We start from the raw sequence: 23,440 nt of genomic DNA, 5'->3' as shown, positions 1-23,440 counted from the left end.
AGTCCCCAGACCTCAACCCAATAAAACATCTTTGGGATGTGATGGAACGGGCTGTTCGCAGCCTGAATGTACCATTGTCCAATCTGCAGCAAATGCGTGATGCCAAAGCGTCAGCATGGACCAACCTCCCTGTGGAACGTTTCCGACACCTTGTGGAATGCCCCGAAGAATTCAGGCTGTTCTGTAGGCAAAGGAGTGTTCGACCCGGTACTAGATGGGTGTACCTAATGAACTATGTAGATGTAAGGCATTGAAGCCATCACTCGGCCACCTACTGTAGCTGGTCAGCTATAGTGATTACTTTATTAGGAGAGATTGCTAGTATTYATAGGATTCTTGCTTTGTTTCTAAATTACGACACACATAACCAATGTGAATAACACTTTAGAAATATTTGTATATACTTCATCATTGTTAAAAAAAAAAAAAAAAAATTATGGTCTGTTTTTTTTCTGTGTCTGGTTTAGAAGGAACCACATCAGAATGGCAACAGTGTACATTAAAACAGGAGTGTTGGCAGGAGTCTACATTAAAACAGTACATAGCAGGAAGTCGGGGTCTGGTGTCAAGGGCAGAAGCTAAACATTTTTTTGTTGTTGCATGTGTTATACAAAATTAGATGTTTTAGGGAGAAGCCTTTCAATAAAAAGGAATAAAATAACGTTCTATAAATGTTGCCCAACACTATTAAAATAAACTTCAAGAACTGAACAATTATATAAAGTGGTCGATGGGGAGAAGTATACGTGGAAAATGTGACATGTAAAAAAATGAAAAGTAATGTGCTTGGCAGCTGGTTAGATCTTTACCTATTTAAAACATGAGATGGCAGCAGTTACCAACACATTCGCTCTTCTTGCCTAGGGTCTAACGCCAAGAGCTGCATGTTTGTATTCATTGCGCACAATGTCTACATATGAAAAGCTGGCAGATCAGATCTGAATTACTTTAGTATGTGTTAAATACAACTTGAAGACATATGCTGAACCTAGACCAGTGGTCTATGATACTATGAGCGGAAGGTAATGCGGTTGAAACGTGAGARGAGATTCAGCATGAAGCGAATCGTGACTGCAAATTGTGCACACAGATCACCAACGATGATGGAAGATTGACAATTTAAAAGAGTAGGGAGGACAACCGAAAGAGACATGCATCAACTGTCAAGAAAAAATGACAARTGTGACAATGACAACGTCAGAACGTGTATTTTGCAGGTAGCCAGCAACGATGCTAGCATAGTTTGCTATCTATCTGTCTGGGGACTGACAGCGAGGTCACAGGGCTGCGGAGAGCTCGGAAAATGTTTATCGTTTTTGGTGTACTTTTCCTGTAATTTTTCGACCTCGCCTTACATTTTTGCTCGCTAGATAAAATGTAGCTAGCAAGGTTCTCTCAGTAGCAAGCGATCTAGCAGTTGTGCGTAAAATACTGTATATAGACAGGAAAATACAACCACCTCAGCTAGAGTCGAGTGGCTTGTAACTACAGCAACCAAGTGACTGACAGCCTGTCMAAAGCTTTGACGTTAGTGCAGATGTTTGTGCCAGTAAGGTATTCGAACGGGGATGCATTTTTACGGTCAGATTTGGTCCAGTTAGACTCTATTTAATACAACGCCAGCAGCTATAAATTTMAAGTTTTCAAAGGAAATGGGAGGAAGACGCCAATAAAGTTAGCTAGCTAGAAGCAGATCTAACGTTAGCTAGCTACAGTAACTGTGAAACACATTTCATTGGTTACTTTTCCACGTGAGAAAATGAAGAAGAGAACCGAAAATAAAAACAAAAGAAAACTAATTCCGGACCAGCAAGGACGAACCGGAACAGCAGAGAAAGATGTGAGTTGTCATAGTTACAGTAGCTAAAGACAGCCAGGTTTGGGTCCCACGAATGTAACATAATTTGTTACSTGTATAAATGCAGAAAACAAGTATCTTCTTTCTACTTTGATCAAATATTAATATATTCTTGCTTTTAGCAGACGCTCAGAGCATTTTACAGTTAGTACAGCGTTTCCCAAACTGCACGTTTTGGTATATCCCTTTACACTACACAGCTGATTCTAATTGATCAAAGTTGGACAATTAGTTGATTATTTGAATCAGCTGTGTAGTGTTAGGGCAAAAAGCAAACCGTGCACCCATTGGGGTCGAGGACCAAGTTAGTGCATTCATTCTAAAATATCTATTAGTAGTGGTGGGACAATAACATATCACATTCATATTCTCAGTTAACTCACCAGGTAAAAAAAAAAGAAGGAATAAATACAAATAAAATGGCTAGAACATCGTTGGCGTCCTGAACTTTTGACCGGTAGTGTGTGTGTATATATATATATATTTTGTTTTTACACAACAAATCCAACAAAAAAAACAAATGATAGTCCCACTAAGTGAAAACCAGATGGGATAGCGTATCACTGCAGAATGCTGTGGTAGAAATGCTGGTTATATATACAGTACCAGTCAAAGGTTTGGACACACCTAGTTTTTCTATTTTCTACATTGTAGAATAATAGTGAAGACATCAAAACTATGAAATAACACATATGGAATAATGTAGTAACCAAAAGTGTTAAACAAATCTAAATATATGTTATATTTGAGATTCTACAAAGTAGCCACCCTTTTCCTTGATGACAGCKTTGTACACTCTTGGCATTCTCTCAACCAGATTCACCTGGAATGCTTTTCCATCAGTCTTGAAGGAGTTCCCACATATACTGAGCACTTGTTGACTGCTTTTCCTTCACTCTGCGGTCCAACTCATCCCAAACCATCTCAATTGGGTTGAGGTTTGTTGATTGTGGAGGCCAGGTCATCTGATGCAGCACTCCATCACTCTCCTTCTTGGTCAAATAGCCCTTACACATCTTGGAGGTGTGTTGGGTCATTGTTCTGTTGAAAACCAATGATAGTCCCACTAAGCGCAAACCAGCTGGGATGGCGTATCGCTGAAGAATGCTGTGGTAGCCATRCTGGTTAAGTGTGCCTTGAATTCGAAATAAATCACAGACAGTGTCACTAGCAAAGCACCTTCACACCTCCTCCTCCATGCTTGGAACCACACATGTAGAGATCATCCATTCACCTACTCTGCGTCTCACAAAGACACAGCGGTTGGAACCAAAAATCTCACATTTTGACTCATCAGACCAAGGGACTGATTTCCATCGTTCTAATGTCCATTGATTGTGTTTCTTGGCCCAAGCAAGTCTCTTCTTATTGGTGTCCTTTAGTAGTGGTTTCTTTGCAGCAATTTCACCATGAAGGCCTGATTTACGCAGTCTCCTCTGAACAGTTGACATTGATGTCTGTTACTTGAACTCTGTGAAGCATTTATTTTGTCTGCAATTTCTGAYGTGCAGTCAACTCAAATTAACTTATCCTCTGCAGCAGTGGTAACTCTGGGTCTTCCTTTCCTGTGGCAGGCCTCATGAGAGCCAGTTTCATCATAGCRCTTGATTGTTTTTGCGACTGCACTTGTAGWAACTTTCCRCATTGACTGACCTTCATGTCTTAAAGTAATGATGGACWGTTGTTTCTCATTGGTTATTTGAGCTGTTCTTGCCATAATATGTACTTGGTCTTTTACCAAATTGGGCCATCTTGTCACAACACAACTGATTGGCTCAAACACATTAAGAAGGAAAGACATTCCACAAATGAACTTTTAACAAGGCACACCTGTTAATTGAAACTTCTTCTGAGTGCCAAAGCCATAAAACAGGGCTACTGGGTTTTGGGATGTCTATTAGGGATATATGAGGATTGGTGACTCACTGCCAAGTATATCTCCTGGCTGTCTCTCTCTCATTAAGTGTGGAACATGATGTATGCTGCTTAGTACTGGTCCTGGGCCAGTTGGATTTTTCCTCCTGATGGTTTACATGGAATTGGGTCAGGGAAATCTGACTTGAAATTATCTGACCAGTTAAGTATTGTTTTTGAATTGGCCTGTGTCCTACTGTTACATGGCACATCTCTGGGTGTGTTTGTACGTCTAGTTAGATATACGATCTATGAGTCACATGAGGTGAGTACTGTGTTTTAACAGTGTGTTTAGTCTAGTGTGTGTTTGTCTGCCACTACCCAGCCTGATTGGGGCTCTAAACCCCTGGGCAGCATCCGTCTAGGAGCTTCCATTCCAGTACCGACCAACTGTAAAAAAACATCCTGCGTCCCTTTTGTTATTGGACACAAGGCCTTTAGTTTCCAACTGGGCACAGTCCAGACCCCCTAATCACAGGTAACCTGCTAACGACTTCCCAACAGCTAGGCTAAGATGTGAAGGAATTCTTCATTTAACTACCCACACACTTCCTCCTCCTATGCAGCCTATCAAGAGGACTGCAGAGAGAGTTACTGTGGCAGTAGGGCTGTTAAGTGTCTCACTTAATTTGCAGATTGCTCTGCTCTCCATCTTCTTCATTGTGTTAACACGGACCACAATTTCACATCTTGAATTAATATTGAGTAAACCCCCATCAGTAGCYGTAGGGTTTGTGTGTGTGTTTGTTCATGTGTGTGAGCTTCTGGTGGCTGATAAGCTCTTAAGGCGTCCGCATGCTTCCCAGCCGGAACAGTTCAGAAGAGTTTGTGCATGTGTTATGTCATTTTGAGACGTTTGTTTGTTTTGGACTTTGTTTTTTCTGGTGGGGGGGTACACAATTATTTTTTTCTGGAGGCAACCTGAAGTCTGTAGCCAAAGTCACATTTTTGCGTGACAAATCTCCTTGTCAAAATGTGTTATTTTAGATTCATTTGGACTATTTTGAGGAAGTGTATACTGGCTACAGCGTCTCCATGACAAGCAGTACAATTGCTGCTTTTTTTCTCATTTTTCAAGCGAAGGTCTTTTTAAGGGAGTATGCAAACACACTCGTTCGGTTCGAACTAGTCTAGGCGCCAGCCGAACTGAATCAYGCTGACCCCTTTTAAAGCATTCTTTGAGACTGAGTAGACTGGGAGCAGGGTTGAGTAGTAACGGATTACATGTAACAGTAGTTACGTAATATGATTACAAAAATGTAAACTTTAAATCAACCCGGATTACTTAAAAAAATAAATAAGTGTAGTCAGGATGTTATATTTTTAAAAATAGCTGATTTACATTTAGGATTACTTCATCTATCAATAGGAACATTTGATAACATTGTCAGTCTTGCTGTTATTTTGCTCACCCTCAAGACTTCTCTCATGCTCTCAACTCAGCAAGATTCTATTRTCCAGCTGATCGATTACCCATCAAGTGTAGATGGCTTCTTTTTTATTCCAGTTGATTGAATGAATAGGTAAGGTTTCCAAACCATTTACACCTGGCCCACTGGTCAATCAGACATTTGTAGCATATTTACAGTCCACTTGAACTCTGTCTCTGAGTAGCGGGAGAGACAATGCTTTCTGATTGCTGGAYGCTCTGGCCGAGGAGTAGGGTTGATCCCAGCGTTCTGACCTCAACGGCAGTCAAGCACCCAATCTAACTGGCTAAAGTTGGCTAGCTTGCTAGCTACTTCCAGACACAAATAAGAACACCTCTCTCTGACTATTTTTCTCACCCTAGTAGAGTTGGTTAGGCAGTTTTCATGTTACCTAGAGCGTTGGTGACTGTCACTGTGCTGCTGGCAACAATTTAATTACATTGTTTTCCCAACATTTACTGACACTGTTCATATTCAACAAGTGTTGAGCGTTTGTAAATTCATCAGTTATTCTGCGCTCTGGCACACAGACGAGAGTGCTCTAAAATTAGAGTAACGTAAACTCACTCACTTTTGTACATCGCCTTGGTCCGTACAATTGACCTTATTTTAGCGCCACAAAAACGTAATAMTTCCAGATCAACTGTAATGTCAATACCATTGTAAAGCACAATTTCTCCCCCTTTCAACATAATCAATTACATGACCCCCACGCTGCCAATTTCTGCATGATTCAAGAAGGCAATGAGCCTCGTCGGGTCTTTTTAAAAATGGCAGCGAAACTAATGCGTGATAGTGAGAAGGAGAGATGTTGTGTGGGAAAATTGCTTTTTTTCACTCGATCTGTCCAACTTATCACCTTATTGCCTCTAAAATGTAAATAAAACACTAAAGAGTTTATATAATGTGTCATTACATACATATTTGAAGGTTTGTGTCGAATTTTAATCGGGTTTTTAGGGCGACGCTAAAGTGATCTCAGAAGTAAACAGCGGCTTTGAGAATGATGATCGCATGCAATGATGACGCAAAAAATGACTAGGTATCCCCCCTTACCCCCACTGTCCATTTCTTGTTTTTRMACRATGAGAGAAGTGCTACACCTGGTGGAGAGAGATTGTAAGACAGAAATAGTTGCTTTATGCGTGCTGTATGTTACGACATGTGTCACGTTCCTGACCTTATTTCCTTTGTTTAGTTGGTCAGGACGTGAGCTGGGTGGGTATATCCTATGTTTTGTGTTTCATTGGTTTAGGTGTGTCTTATTGGCCTGATATGGTTCTCAATCAGAGGCAGGTGTTTTACGTTGTCTCTGATTGGGAACCATATTTAGGTAGGCTGTTTTCACTGTTTGTTTGTGGGTGATTGTTCCTGTTYGTGCGTTCATTGTTTTTTCTATGTTCACTAGTTCAGGATTGTAGCGTCRTTGGTTTCGTTCTGTTTATTGTTTTGTTCGTCTTGAAGAGTATTCAAATAAATATGGATACATACCACGCTGCGATTTGGTCCTCCTCTCTTCCACATTACGACGACCGTTACAACATGACATGTCACGATGTAACGGAGAGTCCGTTTTTTTCAACTTTTCTCCAATACTATAGAGCCATTACCATGTCGATCAACGCTTGAATAGAAACGTAGTTCACACCCCCGATTTTGAAGTCGCTACAGTCCCATTCGTTTTCTTTGTAGCCTCGTTTGAATGTTGCGGTTGCGCACATTTATACGGAATGGGGTGAGTTTACGCTAGATAACCAGAGTGAATTTACGAACAATTTGTAAACTGGAAATTGATCGCACGAACAGAAAAAATATTTTGCTAAAACATTATAATTTCAAACCTTAAAATATCTCTCATTATGCGTGGGAATACTTTGGAACAGATTTCCAAATGTAAAATAATTTGGCGCTGATTTGATGGTGTTTTTACAGAATTGTCCCAAAAATAAAATGTGATATATATTTTTTACTTAGAAAACTTGAGGGGACAAATAAAATCACTGCCAGTTGGGGAACCCTGGCATAGACCTATACATTCAATTTACTGTTAGATAGTTTGCAGTGTAATTGATAGGCCTATCAGTGATAATTAGGCTATATTTAGAGTTGGCAAACTAACCACTTCCTCTTGTGGTGAATTAGTCCCACATGAATTATTTTAGGTGATATTAGTGCCCAAAAAGATGTAAGCAAATTCATCTCTATATTGAAAAAAATCGGAACATTTTGGAACCCTAATTTTGAATTGTAGCCCTGTTGTCAAATCAAAAATTCATGACAATCACTGGTTAATCTAGGGTATGTGGGACGGTAGCGTCTCACCTCGTCAACAGCCAGTGAAACTGCAGGGCGCTAAATTCAAAACAACAGAAATACCTTAATTTAAAATTCCTCAAACATACATGTATTTTACACCATTTTAAAGATACACTTGTTGTAAATCCAGCCACAGTGTCCGATTTTCAACGACGAAACCAAATGATTATGTTCGGTGAGTGCCTATTCACAGAAAAACACAGCCATTTTTCCAGCCAAAGAGGAGTCACAAAAAGCAGAAATATAGATAAAATGAATCACTAACCTTTGATCTTCATCAGATGACACTCATAGGACTTCATGGTACACAATACATGTATGTTTTGTTCGGTAAAGTTCATATTTATATCCAAAACTCWGTTTACATTGGCGCGTTTTGTTCAGTAGTTCCAAAACATCCAGTGATTTTGCAGAGAGCCACATCAATAGTCATCATAAATGTTGATGAAAATACAAGTGTTATACATGGAATTTTAGATCCACTTCTCCTTAATGCAACCGCTGTGTCAGATTTCAAAAAAACTTTACGGAAAAAGCAAACCATGCAATAATCTGAGTACGGCGCTCAGACGACAAATCAACCCAAAGAGATATCCGCCATGTTGTAGTCAAYATAAGTCAGAAATAGCATTATAAATATTCACTTACCTTTGATGATCTTCATCAGAATGCACTCCCAGGAATCTCAGTTCCACAATAAATTTTTGTTTTGTTCTATAATGTCCATCATTGATGTCCAAATTCCTCCTTGTTGTTCGYGTGTTCAGTACACAATCTAAACTCACGACGCGAGTGCAAGTCCAGTACCAGTATAAAAACAAATGTGTGCCTACTGAATAATTGGGTTAAGTATGAGTGAATAAAAATAAATATATATAATTTCCTAGATCTAGGACAAACACTGCAAAACCTGGTTTCTTATTATACATTTTTTTTAATGTCTTTTTTGCCATTTATGAATGTGTTATTCAATGCACTTCTCTGGGCCATAGTAGTAAATGCAAAATTCTATTAATTTGTGTGTGTGTTAAAGGGGTCCTAAAATTCAAATATCCAAATGATCCATAGTATGACAATTTAGGGATGCATGATATATCGGTGAACATATCGGAATCGGACGATATTGGCTAAAAATGCCAACATCGGTATCGGCCGATGTCTAGTTTAACGCCTCGATGTGCAAAACCGATGTCAAAGCTGACGTGCATACCTATATAACGTAGGTACATGACGTTTTGACSCCACGTAAAATTTTGCGCTAAACGTGCAACACAGCATTCCTTAACTGGCCCACAATGTCTGCTGTGTGGCTCGAGCAGTCATTTGAAAGAGTAACAAAATTTCAGCGAGACAACTCAAAGACGAAATCCATTAAAGTCAAGATRATGGAATTCATTGCCCTTGACAATCAACCGTTCTCTGTCGTGGGTGATATTGGCTTTCACCGACTGGTTAGGCACCGGTACAAACTACCAAGTGTGCTATTTTTCAGATGTTGCCCTACTGGAGTTACACAGTAATGGCGTCACTGCTATTAGCTTMACGACATATATACTATGGAACGCCATTTGGCTCTTTGTTTGTCAAAAAAKATACAGTAGCACTGTCTAAAGCTGTACAAAAAAGTCTGCAAACATCGGCCACGGACGATGTGTTTACAATACAGCATCATTTRTTCGACCGCAACTTCTAGGGTAGCTAGCTTTAGCTTGGTACCTAGCTAGCACCAATACAACCAGCCTGAATAAAATGACCAGTAGAACCTGCAGTCATTTTCATTATACTTAGCAATGATTTAGGAATCCATGTAAGTATTAGTTAGGTTGCACTTGTTGTTCRCCTATTGAAATTTAACTTCAGTTCATGAAAATAAATAGCTAGTCAGCAACTTAACTCTGTTGCCCAAAGATAACGTTATAAGCAGCCAGCTAGCTTCATCTGGCTGGTGAGGCTCGACCGCACCGGRTAATGTGTTGTGAAGCTAGCCACAGTAAGGATTAGGCGCAATAGTGAAATTTGTGGTTTGCCTTCAAAATAAAAGCATGTCATTGACAGTAATGCAAATGAATACAAATAGTAGAATTATGCCATACCTTTATTTTGAAGTCTAACTGCAAAGTCCACTATTGTGGCTAATCCTTATTGTGGCTAGCTTCACATAAATGGGTCCGACCACCATTAACCAAATAAGAACTGTCTTATAAGTTAGGGTTATATTAGATGATGACACCTAGCTATATAGTTAGCTAGCTAACCATAACTACTGAAACAGATGTTGTGTTATTTGACGTGTATTTTTTTTGACTAGCAAAGACCCAAACAGCGTTCCATAGAAATCCTGATTGAGAATGAAACGACTGAACAAAATGAACAACTAAACAGCAATAAATAGGTTTTGATTATGTTTTACTGGTAATGGGAACATACGTAAATGCCAACAAAATAACTTTTTGTTCAGTGTGGTGTGTGTAAACCTTTTATTTAACTAGGCAAGTCAGTTAAGAACAAATTCTTATTTACATTGACGGCCCGGATGACGCTGGGCCAATTGTGCGCCGCACTATGGGACTCCCAATCACGGCCAGATGTGATACAGCCTGGATTCGAACCAGGGACTGTAGTGACGCCTCTTGCACTGWGATGCAGTGCCTTAGACCGCTGCGTCCAYCTGTGTGTGTTAACTATTTAACTGTACCAGAATGCTTAAAAGGCYGCAAAAATTGGAAATATTGGTTATCTTTTTTTTKGGCAAGGAAAATATCAGGTATCGGCCAAAAATGTMATATCGGTGCATCACTAATGACCATCTTAAAACAATTCCATATGTCAGCTTAGATAAACCCCTGGGCAGCATCCATAGGTGCTTCAATCCCAGTACATACCAGCTGAAAAACATCCTGCTTCCCTCTGTTATTGGACACAAGTCCTTTAGTTTCCAACTGGGCCCAGTTCAGACCCCCTAATCACAGGTAATCTGCTAGTGACATTCCAGGGACCAGAATTGCAATTACATTGTGAGATGTTGCTCAACTGTCAGTATGCTTGCGCTTATCAGAATGCATCTCTCCCTTCACTCCGTGTACAAAGAGGGGAGATGGCGTTAGAGCCAGAAGCAGATTAACCTACTGTTGACTAAATAATGGTTTTAGAACCCAAAAATCTGCAAGAACGTTGTGTAGCATAGTCACCAAAATTAGCGACGGAAGCAAAATTGCTTCGGTAAGAGGGCAATGTTGGTGTCTGTTTTTCGGTGTATCGTCCCAGCTCTACTGATTTACTTTATTTTTCAATTAATCCACCCAACTCTGACTGGTAGTAATGGAGCCCCTCCTATGTTTTTCTCCCTACTTCCCTCATCTCCTCTTTCTCTCCTCTCCTCTCTCTGTCTTCTCTTCTTTCCCTTTSTTCACCTGGGGCCTGACAATTAAACATGAACTATGGTGTGATTATGTGAACAGGTGCCACAGATATTCTCCTTTTTTCTCTGATTTGTTTCTTGGTGTTGTGAGTGTTAACACGGCAGCTGCTGCTGCTCTTCTTTCTGTGCACTTTGAAGATATACATTACTACTGTATCATAAACTCCTCACCAGAGATGCCAGACACCYTAACTAAATATAGGCTAAACTAAACTGTCTTCGTTTTCCCTCCAATTTAAATCCATGTGTTGTGTGTTAGGACAATGGGGTATGCAGATAGGGCAATTCCTTTTGAACACTCATTCCCACTAATCCCAGGCTCCAATTAAAACATATAAACTGGGMCCCCTGTCTGGTGGTTAGGAGAAATGTTTAAGAAAAAATCAGAAGCCCTTCTCTCTTTGATTGGAAGTACCATCGGTTCGAATTACATCCTGTTCCGGCAGCATGCAGTGAACACAGGCATCAGGTGTCTTCTCCTAACAAACATATGATTTTAATTTAAAATATAAGAAGCAAAGCGAAATCTCGCCATTTATTTTGCACCAAGTTGCAGCAAATAATTGATTTATCAGATAACATACAAGCCATCAGTGTATAAGCTATCCTGTTTTACAAGCCTGTTAACTAAGACCCCGAACATGGCTGGCAGAGGCGACCGCAAYACGCGCAGCAAAGACTTAGTCGGTATTGATTGCACAGAGCTCAGATCCATTATATAAGAGAAGTGTTACGTGAAGAAATCGCCATAGGTTTTGATCAAAAGATGAATCCGATCCAAGAATCAATTGAAGGGATCAAAAAAGCATGGGTGCAAACTCAAAAGCTGGGAAATCTAGAGACATTAGCAACAGATTTCTCCCGCTGGCTTGTAGAGCTGGATAAGAACTATGCGGAAATCAAAGCAGAGCACATGTCATTAATCAAATCCAATTTTATTTGTCACATACACATGGTTAGCAGATGTTAATGCGAGTGTAGCGAAATGCTTGTGCTTCTAGTTCCGACCATGCAGTAATATCTAACAAAACAATTTCTCAACAACTACCTTATACAAGTGTAAAGAATGAATAAGAATATGTACATAAAAATACATGAATGAGTGATGGCCGAACGGCATAGGCAAGATGCAGTAGATGGTATAGAGTACAGTATATATATATATATATGAGTAATGTAGGGTATGTAAACATTATATAAAGTGGCATTGTCTAAAGTGGCTAGTGATACATTTATTACATACATTTTTCCATTATTAAAGTGGCTAGAGTTGAGTCAGTATGTTGGCAGTAGCCACTCAATGTTAGTGATGGCTGTTTAACAGTCTGATGGCCTTGAGCTGTTTTTAAGTCTCTCTGTCCCCGCTTTGATGCACCTGTACTGACCTCGCCTTCTGGATGATAGCGGGGTGAACAGGCAGTGGCTCGGGTGGTTGTTGTCCTTGATGATGATCTTTTTGATGATGATCTTTTTGGCTTTCCTGTGACATCAGGGGCTGTAGGTGTCCTGGAAGGCAGGTAGCTTGCTCCCGGTGATGTGTTGGGCAGACCGCACCACCCCATGGAGAGCCTTACGGTTATGGGCGGAGCAGTTGCCGTACCAGGCGGTGATACAGCCCGGCAGGATGCTCTCGATTGGGCATCTGTAAAAGTTTGAGTGTTTTTGGTGACAAGCCAAATTTCTTCAGCCTCCTGAGGTTGAAGAGGCGCTGCTGCGCCTTCTTCATCACGCTGTCTGTGTGGGTGGAACATTTCAGTTTGTCCGTGATGTGTACGCCGAGGAACTTAAAACATTCCACCCTCTCCACTACTGTCCCGTCGATGTGGATAGGGGGCTGCTCGCTCTGCTGTTTCCTGAAGTCCACRATCATCTCCTTTGTTTTGTTGACATTGAGTATGAGGTTATTTTTCTGACACCACACTCCGAGGGCCCTCACCTCCTCCCTGTAGGCCGTCTCGTCGTTGTTGGTAATCAAGCCTACCACTGTAGTGTCGTCTGCAAACTTGATGACTGAGTTGGAGGCGTGCATGGCCCCGCAGTCGTGGGTGAACAGGGAGTACAGGRGAGGGCTGAGAACGCACCCTTGTGGGGCCCCRGTGTTGAGGATCAGCGGGGTGGASATGTTGTTACCYACCCTCACCACCTGGGGGCAGCCCGTCAGGAAGTCCAGGACCCAGTTGCACAGGGCGGGGTCGAGACCCAGTTTCTCGATATTAATGACGAGTTTGGATGGTAAAATRGTGTTAAATGCTGAGCTGTAGTCGATGAATAGCATTCTTACATAGGTATTCCTCTTGTCCAGATGGGTTAGGGCARTGTGATTGCGATTGCGTCGTCTGTGGACCTATTGGGGCGTCGTCTGTGGACCTAGCTGCGACGAACTTGGACACCTACCACCCGCACCGGGCCGCGCACATACAAGCCAAGTTATATGATCACAAGGCTGTTTTGCCTGGAGACGAAGCAGACCATTATGCGGCTGGCTGGTGAGACTGCTGGCAATATGAAGTACCAGGGCCAGAGAGTGCACATCTATGCGGATCTCTGCTGAGATGGTGAAAAAGAGGGCATCGTTCAACGAAGTGCGTACGCACCTGTGGGATGCAAAAGTGAGAAAGCTGCTATTTCCCTGCAGGCTGATTGTCACTTTCCGGGACATCACGGTTACTTTCACGGACTCCAAAGACACCAAGAATCACAATGCATGTACAGGTAATCAAACTGGTCTGACGAGCAACAGCTTTGTCAGTCTCCCGTCTCATCATTCAGACAGGAGCCTAGCTCTACTTCCATTCTGATGGAAATATGTATTTTATTTTGGCTGCTGTCATTGATGGGTTATGCAGCCTCTTAAGATTCAAGTAGGCCTAGGTTACAGCAGACCATCGCCTTATGATTCGGCCGAAATGCTTCACAGAGGCTTTTTATTTTGCTGTATTAATTAGGCCAATGGATAAATATTATTCTGCTCGCCCGTCAGTCGATAGGTGAAATGATTCTATAGATTCAAACTGAGCAGACTGCCTGTTAATGAGGCCAATGATCAACAAGCTGTTTCAATTTTTTGCAGCAATTATTATTAGACTTTTTTTGGGGCCATAATGGACAATCATTGGTCTTCTTGGCACCGCTCTGTGGAATGCTCTGTTATGCTGTCTTGTGGTTTGTTTGTTTTTCCTGTGTTTATTATGTCACTCCTAAAATGATTATGAATTTCATAATGAAATGCTCAAATACAACATAATGTGAATGGTTTGGGAAGCACGTTGAAAAATGAAAAAATATTTTCTTTATTTGAATAAAGAGAGAGACAGCTTTTATACAAGAGACCCATCTCTTACCAACTGCTCATGAGCAACTGCGATCCGTATGGCTTGGCAAAGTGTTCTATTCCTCATTTACATCCAACTCTAGAGGTGTTGCCATCCTGATTAGTATATTTGTGTATTTTTCCCCAGAAGAAATAAAGTCTGAATGGTAGGTTTATTTTTGTTAGATTTTCCTAACAATGTTGAGGTCATCTTACTAAACTGCTGCTTCCCTAATCACGATGACCCCAAGTTTGTTAATGATCACACCGTCATGGTGTCACAATTTAAAGTTCCTATCTTTTGGGGGTGGGGGGGTTTTAGATGTCAATTTTGATCAATCATCGACTAACGTCCAATCATTATCCAATATGTCTCAAGATTTGGGACTTCAAAAAGTATGGAGAACAACACATCCTAATGAATGGTGCTTTTCTTTTTATTGTCATGTACACAAATCCTATTCAAAAATTTCTAATTGTGTTTATTATACTATAATTTTATCTAACCGCTCTTCAATTTTTCCATTGAATTTGAGAAACCTCCTGTGACACAAGTCTTGAAGATTCAAAATATTGCTACTAGCAAATCATTCATTTATTGACTATGTTAATAGTCACTTCGAAATTTTCTTTGAAGTGCACCGGAACACAGAAGTATGCACTTTAATGGTCTGGGATACCCTGAAAGCCTACATTAGAGAGAACATCATAGCATTTGCTTCTTCTCTAAAAAGGAACACTATAGATTAATTCAAATATACTGAAAAGGACATTAAACACTTGGAGAATCTGCATTTGGTTACTGAAGACCCTCTCACACTTCGCCAACTAGAGATTTAAAAAGAAAAATGAGATACAACATCTTGAATACTCACGCTATAGAACTAACTATTTGAAAAACAAAACAAAGATGTACAGTACCAGTCAAAAGTTTGGACAGCCACTCATTCAAAGGTTTTTCATTATTTGTAATACATTTTAGAATAATAGTGAAAACATCAAAACTATGAAATGACACATATGGAATCATCTAGTAACCAAAAAAGTGTAAAACAAATCAAAATATATTTTAGATTTTTCAAAGTAACCACCCTTTGCCTTGATGATAGCTTTGCACACTCTTGGCATTCTCTCAACTAGCTTCATGAGGAATGCTTTTCCAACAGTCTTGAAGGAGTTCCCACATATGTTGGGCACTTGTTTAGCACCATCTCAATTGGGTTGAGGTCGGGTGATTGTGGAGGCCAGGTCATCTGATGCAGCACTCCATCACTCTCATTCTTTGTCAAATAGCACTTACACAACCTGGAGGTGTGTTGTGACATTGTCCTGCTGAAAAATAAATGATAGTCAAAGCCAGTGTGTTAAAGTAGATTCTGATTTACAGAATAATGTTATACATTTCTTTGCTGCGAGCACAGACAGATCCAATATATTTTTTCTTGTTCCATGGAACTAGTTCTCTAGTCCCAAACAGACACACGATGGGTGTGAGAGGGATAGAACTCTATAAACTTTCTGAAAATGTATTGATTACTGGTTCCCAAAATATTTAAATAAGATTGCATGTCCAAAACGTGATAAAGTACCCTTTTGCCTCTAAGGAAAGACATTTCAGCATTCATTTTGTGAAGTTTTTCTGGTGTATAGTAAACACTGAGAGAGTTTGTCTGAGGTTGTAGGAACATTTGTGTGCTTTCAAACATACACTGAACAGAAATAAACACAACATGCTAAAAGGTTAAAGATTTGACTGAATTACAGTATTAGGCCCAAATCTATGGATTTCACATGACTGGGAATACAGATATGCATCTGTTGGTTACAGATAACTTATTTTAAAAGGTAGGGGAGTGGATCAGAAAACCAGTCAGTATCTGGTGTGACCACCATTTGCCTCATGCAGCTCGACACATCTCGTTCGCATAGAGTTGATCAGGCTGTTGATTGTGGCTTGTGGAATGTTGTCCCACTCTTCAATGGCTGTGTGAAGTTGCTGGATATTGGCGGGAACTGGGACACACTGTCGTACACGTCGATCCAGAGCATCCCAAACATGCTCAGTGGGTGGCATGTCTGGTGAATATGCAGGCCATGGATGAACTGGGACATTTTCAGCTTCCAGGAATTGTGTACAGATCCTTGCGACATGAGGCCGTGCATTATCATGCTGAAAAATGAGGTGATGGCGGAAGATGAATGGCACGACAATGGGCCTCAGGGTCTCATCACAGTATCTCTGTGCATTCAAATTGCCATCAATAAAATGCAATTGTGTTCGTTGTCCGTAGCTTATGCCTGCCCATACCATAACCCCACCTCCACTATGGGGCACTCTGTTCACAACGTTGACATCAGAAAACCGCTCACCCACACAACGCCACACACGTAGTCTGCAGTTGTGAGGCCGGTTGGACGTACTGCCAAATTCTCTAAAACGACGTTGGAAGCGGCTTATGGTAGAGAAATTAACATTTAATTATCTGCCAACTGCTCTGGTGGGCATTCCTGCAGTCAGCATGGCAATTGCACGCTCCCTCAACTTGAGACATCTGTGGGATTGTGTTGTGTGACAACTGCACATTTTAGAGTGGCCTTTTATTGTCCCCAGCAGAAGGTCCACATGTGTAATGATCATGTTGTTAAATCTGCTTCTTGATATGCCACACCTGTCAGGTGGATGGATTATCTTGGCAAATGAGGAATGTTCACTAACAGGGATATAAACAAATTTGTGCACAAAATAGAGAAATCAGCTTTTTGTGTGGTAACCATTTCAATAACTGGAATGTAGTTCAATTTATACAAATCATGTACAGTACAGGGTATGACAATTCCTAAGTTAACATTTGTCAAGGACCATTTCCATTGAATTGGTCTTGTAAAGGTTTAGGGTTGAAGGTGTGTGTATATATAGGCATAATCTCTGTATTGGACCAATTGACTTTGTGAAGAGAGTTTACCAAACTCTTCAAGCAATGACAGGAGGAATTGCATTGAGTATGAGGGGTCTTGGAGATAGAGCAAGACATCATTGGCATGCAATGATATAACATGGTATTCTATTCCAATTCCTTTAATTCGGTAATGTGCTCTAATCATGACGGCAAGCGGTTCTATGACCAAAGCACAAAGTCTGGCTGGACAACCTTGACTGGTCCCTCAAGACACCAGGAAGGGGGTTGAGTATTTAACTACTGCCATTGGTAAAGTGTAAATAATTTGAATCCAAGAGATACATATTGGACCAAAATTAAACCTTGATAATACAGATGTAAGGTAATTCCTCTCCACGCTGTCAAATTATTTTTCAGCCTTGAGGGACACTACATCATTTGGGGTCTTAAGATAATTAGTATGAAATGAATGCCAACAAATCGACGAAAATGATCAGAGGAGAGACGACACTGCACAAACCCAGTTTGGTCTGTGTGGATGAGATTGGGCAGCGCAGACTCGAGGCGCGGAGTTAATATTTTAGAAATCAATTTATCATCAACATTTAAAAGTGACACTGGTCTATGGAAGGAGCACAACGTGTGATCTTTATCTTTCTTTTTCAGTGAAGTATGAGGAAGTTGTTTTTCCCCCAGACAGGTCTTGATCAAATGGAGAAAAAGAGGCATCAACCTCAGAGAATTGCCTACATTATTATAGGACACCTATCTAATCCTGGTGCCTTTCCATTTTGGAGAGAACCCATAGTATGTGATGGTTCCTCAGTAGTAATGTTTTGATGTAAATGTAGCTTTGCTTCTTTGGATAAAGTTGCTAGATTGATATCTTTCAGGAAGGCATTAAGAGTCACTGAGTTACAATGCAAACTAGATGAGTACAAGTCTTCATAGAGTTGTCTAAATGTTTCATTAATTTGAAGTGGATCTACTGTAACAATGACATTTTTTTATTTGACTTCTGTTTCTTTCTTTATTTGCCATGCCAGTAATTTGCCAGCCATTTCATCTTCTTCTACATACAGTACCAGACAAAAGTTTGGACACACCTACTCATTCCAGGGTTTTTCTTTATTTTTTACTATTTTCTACATTGGCCAAGAAACAAGAGCAATGGACATTATACCGGTGGAAATCTGTCCTTTGGTCTCCGTTATTTTGTATTCTCGATTTGTAAAACCCCACCCCCCCTCTACAAAAATTGCGTTAGCTAGCGCTAGTCAGCTGTACCTGCCCCAAAACCAGTATTTTTCATCGTAGGGCTTGTTCTCCATGTTCTTTTTAAATAGTGACTCAACATGTTTGCAGCACTTTTATTTCCATAAATAATAAACACATTTCTCTTGCTCTTTATTCTCTTTGCAGCAAACATACTGTATAGTGAGCAATATGTTTGCTATCAAATTGCAATACATATAGATTTGTGAGAATTTCAATATATATCATATCGGCACCTAAGTATTGTGATAATATCGTATTGTGACGTTCCTGGCAATTCCAAGCCCTATTGCTTTACCTACTTGTTTGTTTATAGGGATGGCATTGTTTAACTGGTATAACTGGCTACCAATAGCTCGCAGCCCACCTATGAGTAGGTCGCCAAACAATTCTGAAAGTACATGCAATTGTCACGTGTTCCACCTCAAGCTGTCACAAAAAAATCTCACAAGTTGAGGACACTGCAAGCTCCCAGCTACTATCTAATCAAAGCAACATTGACATTATCCCACCCCTGGTTAGCCCCTATTGGCTTAAAGCCAAATACCACAATATCTGCCAGTTAATTTTCAGCAATGTTGCCTGTCTGTCAGTGTGTTGCACGCGTTTGTTTATCATTCCGTGTGTAATCAGTTGATGTGATAGCCGTCTTGTGTGTTGAACAATACTTTCTCCAAAACCGTCTCATTAAATGTTAACTGCAGAGTAGGCTTACCTGGCAGAGGTATATCATGAGTAAGTAATATCATTTGTATCTATTATTTATTTGCAAACTTTGCAATGAAAGCAGCAGCAGAGCAGTACAGAACCATCACTAGAATGCACATTAGAAAGCACATTCCTGCTGATCAACAATTAACAAACAGATGCGCAATTAAACGGGATTACACTCTTCCAGACCTAAACACTTTTTTTCCTGCCGTTATTTAAGCATTGCCATGGCTCAGAGTCACAGATTTTATATGACCCTTAGAGTTGTTATTTAAGCAATAAGGCCAGAGGAGTTGTGGTATATTTTTTATAAAGGAATTCTCTGCTAGAAAAGGTTGGAGACCCCTGCACTACACAGTACCCACCTATCCCAAGGACTCAGGTGGCTTGACATTGGGATTGGCAGCCCCCAGAGGGACTGAATGACTGACGCAGGAGGGCATTGTTTTGCCGTGTGTGTGTTTGGAAAACTATTTTTTTAGTACAGAACAGGAAGCTGTAGCTTTGCTCTGGGAACTGTCTCCTGTGTGTCATCTCCTAKCCAGGATACAACACCACTTTCTCATTGTGTGTTTGTTTGAGCCTGAACACTGCCCGTGTGTGTGTGTGTGTGTGCCTCTATTGATCAAGCCTGTCTCGGCAGATCTGTGCTGCGTGTCAGTGAGCCTGCTCTGTCTGTGCTGCTGACAGCTAGCTACCCACGGGCGGCAGAGGAGTAGTGATGCAGAAAGACAGCAGCAGGGGCCTGGCCAGCCAACCAGCCACCTSCAGACCTGCACTGCRCAAGCTGAGCCTCCTCCCAGTGGAGGCTAGTGACTTGAAAAACTGAGGACGATGGGAGACCCAAGGTATAGGCGCGGACTGCATGGAGGCGACAAAGCGTGTTTCAAAACTCGTCAAAGACAAATTATTTTAACATTTAAAAACAAAAAGTATAATGTAAACATTTATAGTAAAATATGAGGAATGAGAGGGCAACTTAGAGTGTTGGGAGGGGAACTCAGCAGTGATTGAATGAGGTTATGAGGCATGAGTTGAGGTGTTCAGAGGCTTCAGTGGAGGACATCATGGATGAATGGTGTTGGAGAAAAGCTCAACTCTTCCACTGAGGGCAGGACAGGATTTGACTAGGAAGACACAAAACAATAGCACAACACAGATAAAAGAGCTAAGACTTGGGCTAGTCCAAGCAAGTGTAACCGGTGTGAAATGGCTGGTCAGTTAGTGGTGCGCGCTAGTAGCGGTCTCTTATACACATCTAGATGTGTATAAGAGACAGGTGCATTATCATGCTGAAACATGAGATGATGGAGGAAGATGAATGGCACGATAATGGGTCTCAGGATCTCGTCACGGTATCTCTGTCCATTCAAATTGCCCTCGATAAAATGCAATTGTTTTGGTAGCTTATGGCTGTTTATACGTATATCATTTAGCAGACAGTCTTATCCAGAGCGACTTACTGTAGTGAGTGCATATATTTTCATAATATTCCCCCATGGGAATCAAACCCACAACCCTGGTGCTGCAAGTGCGTTGCTCTACCAACTGTGCAACACCTGTCTCTTATACACATCTAGATGTGTATAAGAGACAGGTGCAGAGGGTCTCTGGTTCGAGCCCAGGTAGGGGCAAGGACAGGGATGGAAGCAATACCGTTACACAAGGATTAAAATCATGTTGGTTAATAATGTGATTGTGTTTGTGATTGACTCTACATACAGTAATGAGAGAAGTGCTTGGAGTGGAAACATTCAATATGCCAGTGGATGAGGGCACATGAGACATGGCTTCAGTTGACATTGGTAGTGGAGTCCAGTGTTGCCAACTCCTCAGTAAGGAAAGTAGCTATTGGCTGCCATAAAGTTGCTAGAAGTCGCTAAATGACGTCATCACCTAATTTGCATAATTGGCCATGTAATTGTGATGGACGCTGTAGGAGAGAGGAATAACGTCGTGGGAGAGACAAAAAGTGAGTAAAAAACACCCTAAATATGTTTAGAACTACAAATGAACTTTCTTCTGTCGATTCTTGTTTTTTTTTTTATGTCACAATTCCAACCCTCGTTTATCCGGGCTTGGGACCGGCAAAAGTGACCCAAAAGAGACACTCTGGCGGAGTTACTTAGTTTAAAAAAATAAATATATATATATTTTTTTAGTTTAGTTTTCTTAATTTGGTTTGGTTTTTAACYTTATGGTTCACTTAGGAGCCTACAAGTCACAGTAAAACATGATTTATTTTTACCGTAACATTTTTTAATTTTTTTTGTATACATGGCAATGTGAGAAAATTATGGTAACTAGTCTGGCCCTAATTCAGGTTACTTTGTTTTTTTTTCAGACCCCCCCTCCACACACACACACACACAGGCTGTGCTGGCTCACAGAAAGAGTGGGTCATCGTCATTTTGGTCAAGGCTCTCTATGGCAGGTTCAGCAACTGAGGGAGCTGACTTAAATGAGTAAGCAGCTGATGTGCCAAAAAGCTGCAAAACATTATCAGGCAGCTGGTGCTCATAGCAAGCCTCACCAGACCGCTTCAGTCCATATCGAATGTACAGGATGGAGTTAAGGGTCTGCAAGGACATCCGATTTCTAAGTTTGCTTTTTACCACACTCATCTGGCTGAATAGTCTCTCGACTTAAGCATTCGAGTGTGGCAAGKACARCACAGACACMGCRGCCATGGCAAGTTCTTGAAACGGGTTGATATCAGCTGCATCCCTGAACTTCCAAATCTCACTCCAGAAGCCCAGTGTGTTTTTTGTCTCATTCCATTTACTAAGATGGATGGCACGCCATTGCTGGACAATCTTGTCTATCTCTGCAGGGGAGTAGCCAAGGAGCTTGGCTATTTTTTTCTATTTCTCCAGGGCTCTTATTGTGCTTTAGAGTTTCCTCCACATTGAAAACTGACATGTACTGCAATGCTTCGATGTAGTCCGGCAGTCTCACCCTCAGCTCATTAGTGGATTGATGTGGATTAACAGGGCTAAGGGTTAAGCTAGGGGCTTTCATATGGAGATGCACATTGATTTGCTACTGTGCATTGAATGCATGCATCATCAAAGAAGTCAATGTTTATTTATATATATATATTTTTTTTACCCATTTTTCTCCCCAATTTCGTGGTCTCCAATTGGTAGTTAGTCTTGTCCCATCGCTTCAACTCCCGTACGGATTCGGGAGAGGCGACGGTCGAGAGCCGCGCGTCCTCCGAAACACAACCCAGCCAAGTCACACTGCTTCTTGACACAATGCCCACTTAACCTGGAAGCCAGCCGCACCAATGTGTCGGAGGATACGCCATACACCTGGCGACCGTGTCAGCGTGCACTGCGCTCGGCCCGCTACAGGAGTCGCTAGTGCGCGAAGGGACAAGAACATCCCTGCCGGCCAAACCCTCCCCTAACCCGGACGACGCTGGGCCAATTGTGCGCTTTCCCGTGGGTCTCCCGGTCTCGGCCGGCTGTGACAGAGCCTGGACTCGAACCAGGATCTCTAGTGGCACAGCTAGCACTGCGATACAGTGCCTTAGACCACCGCGTCACTCTGGAGGCTCAGAAGTCAATGTTAACACCAGAGAAAACAAGTGTGTGTTGTTTACAGTAGAACATAGTTCATATTGTGTACATCGAATKAAATGTYATTCGTCACATACTTYGTAAACAACAGGTGTAGACTAACAGTGAAATGCTTACTTACGGGCCCCTCCCAACAATGCAGAGAGAGAAATAATAGAAAAGTACTCATAAATGCACAATGAGTAATGATAACTTAGCTATATACACGGGGTACAAGTACCGAGTTGATGTGCAGGGGTACGAGGTAATTGAAGTAGATACTTTTGGTTGTGTATGTGGACACCTGCTCACTGAACATCTCATTCTAAAATCATGGGCATTAATATGGAGTTTGTCCACCCTTTGCTGCTATAACAGCCTCCACTCTTCTAGGAAGATGTTGGAACATTGCTGAGGGGACTTGCTTCCATTCAGCCACAAGAGCAGTAGTGAGGTCGGGCACTGATTGTTGGGCGATTAGGCTTGGCTCACGGTCGGTGTTCCAATTCATCCCAAAGGTGTTCAATGGAGTTGAGGTCAGAGCTCTGTGCAGCCCAGTCAAGTTCTTCCACTCAGATCTCGACAAACCAATTCTGTATGGACCTCGCTTTATGCACGGGGTCATTGTCATGCTGAAACAGGAAAGGGCCTCCCCCAAATTGTCTAGAATGTCATTGAATGCTACAGCGTTAATATTTCCCTTCACTGGRACTAAGAGGCCTAGCCCGGACCATGACAAACAGCC

General features: G+C 41.3%; 1 protein-coding gene across 1 annotated transcript in view; it reads left to right on the top strand.

The window, feature by feature from the left end:
- Positions 1 to 920: 920 nt before the first annotated feature.
- mast2 (microtubule associated serine/threonine kinase 2) overlaps positions 921 to 23,440 on the top strand; it is a 271,656-nt gene continuing 249,136 nt past the window's right edge. The window contains 1 exon segment of the mRNA XM_070446251.1: positions 921 to 1,840. Within this exon segment, the coding sequence (XP_070302352.1) occupies positions 1,760 to 1,840 (81 nt within the window). The 5' untranslated portion in view covers positions 921 to 1,759.

The sequence above is a fragment of the Salvelinus sp. IW2-2015 genome, linkage group LG13, assembly GCF_002910315.2.
Source record: "Salvelinus sp. IW2-2015 linkage group LG13, ASM291031v2, whole genome shotgun sequence".
NCBI classification, from domain to species: Eukaryota; Metazoa; Chordata; class Actinopteri; order Salmoniformes; family Salmonidae; genus Salvelinus; species Salvelinus sp. IW2-2015.
This window is presented reverse-complemented; position numbering and strand designations above follow the sequence as displayed.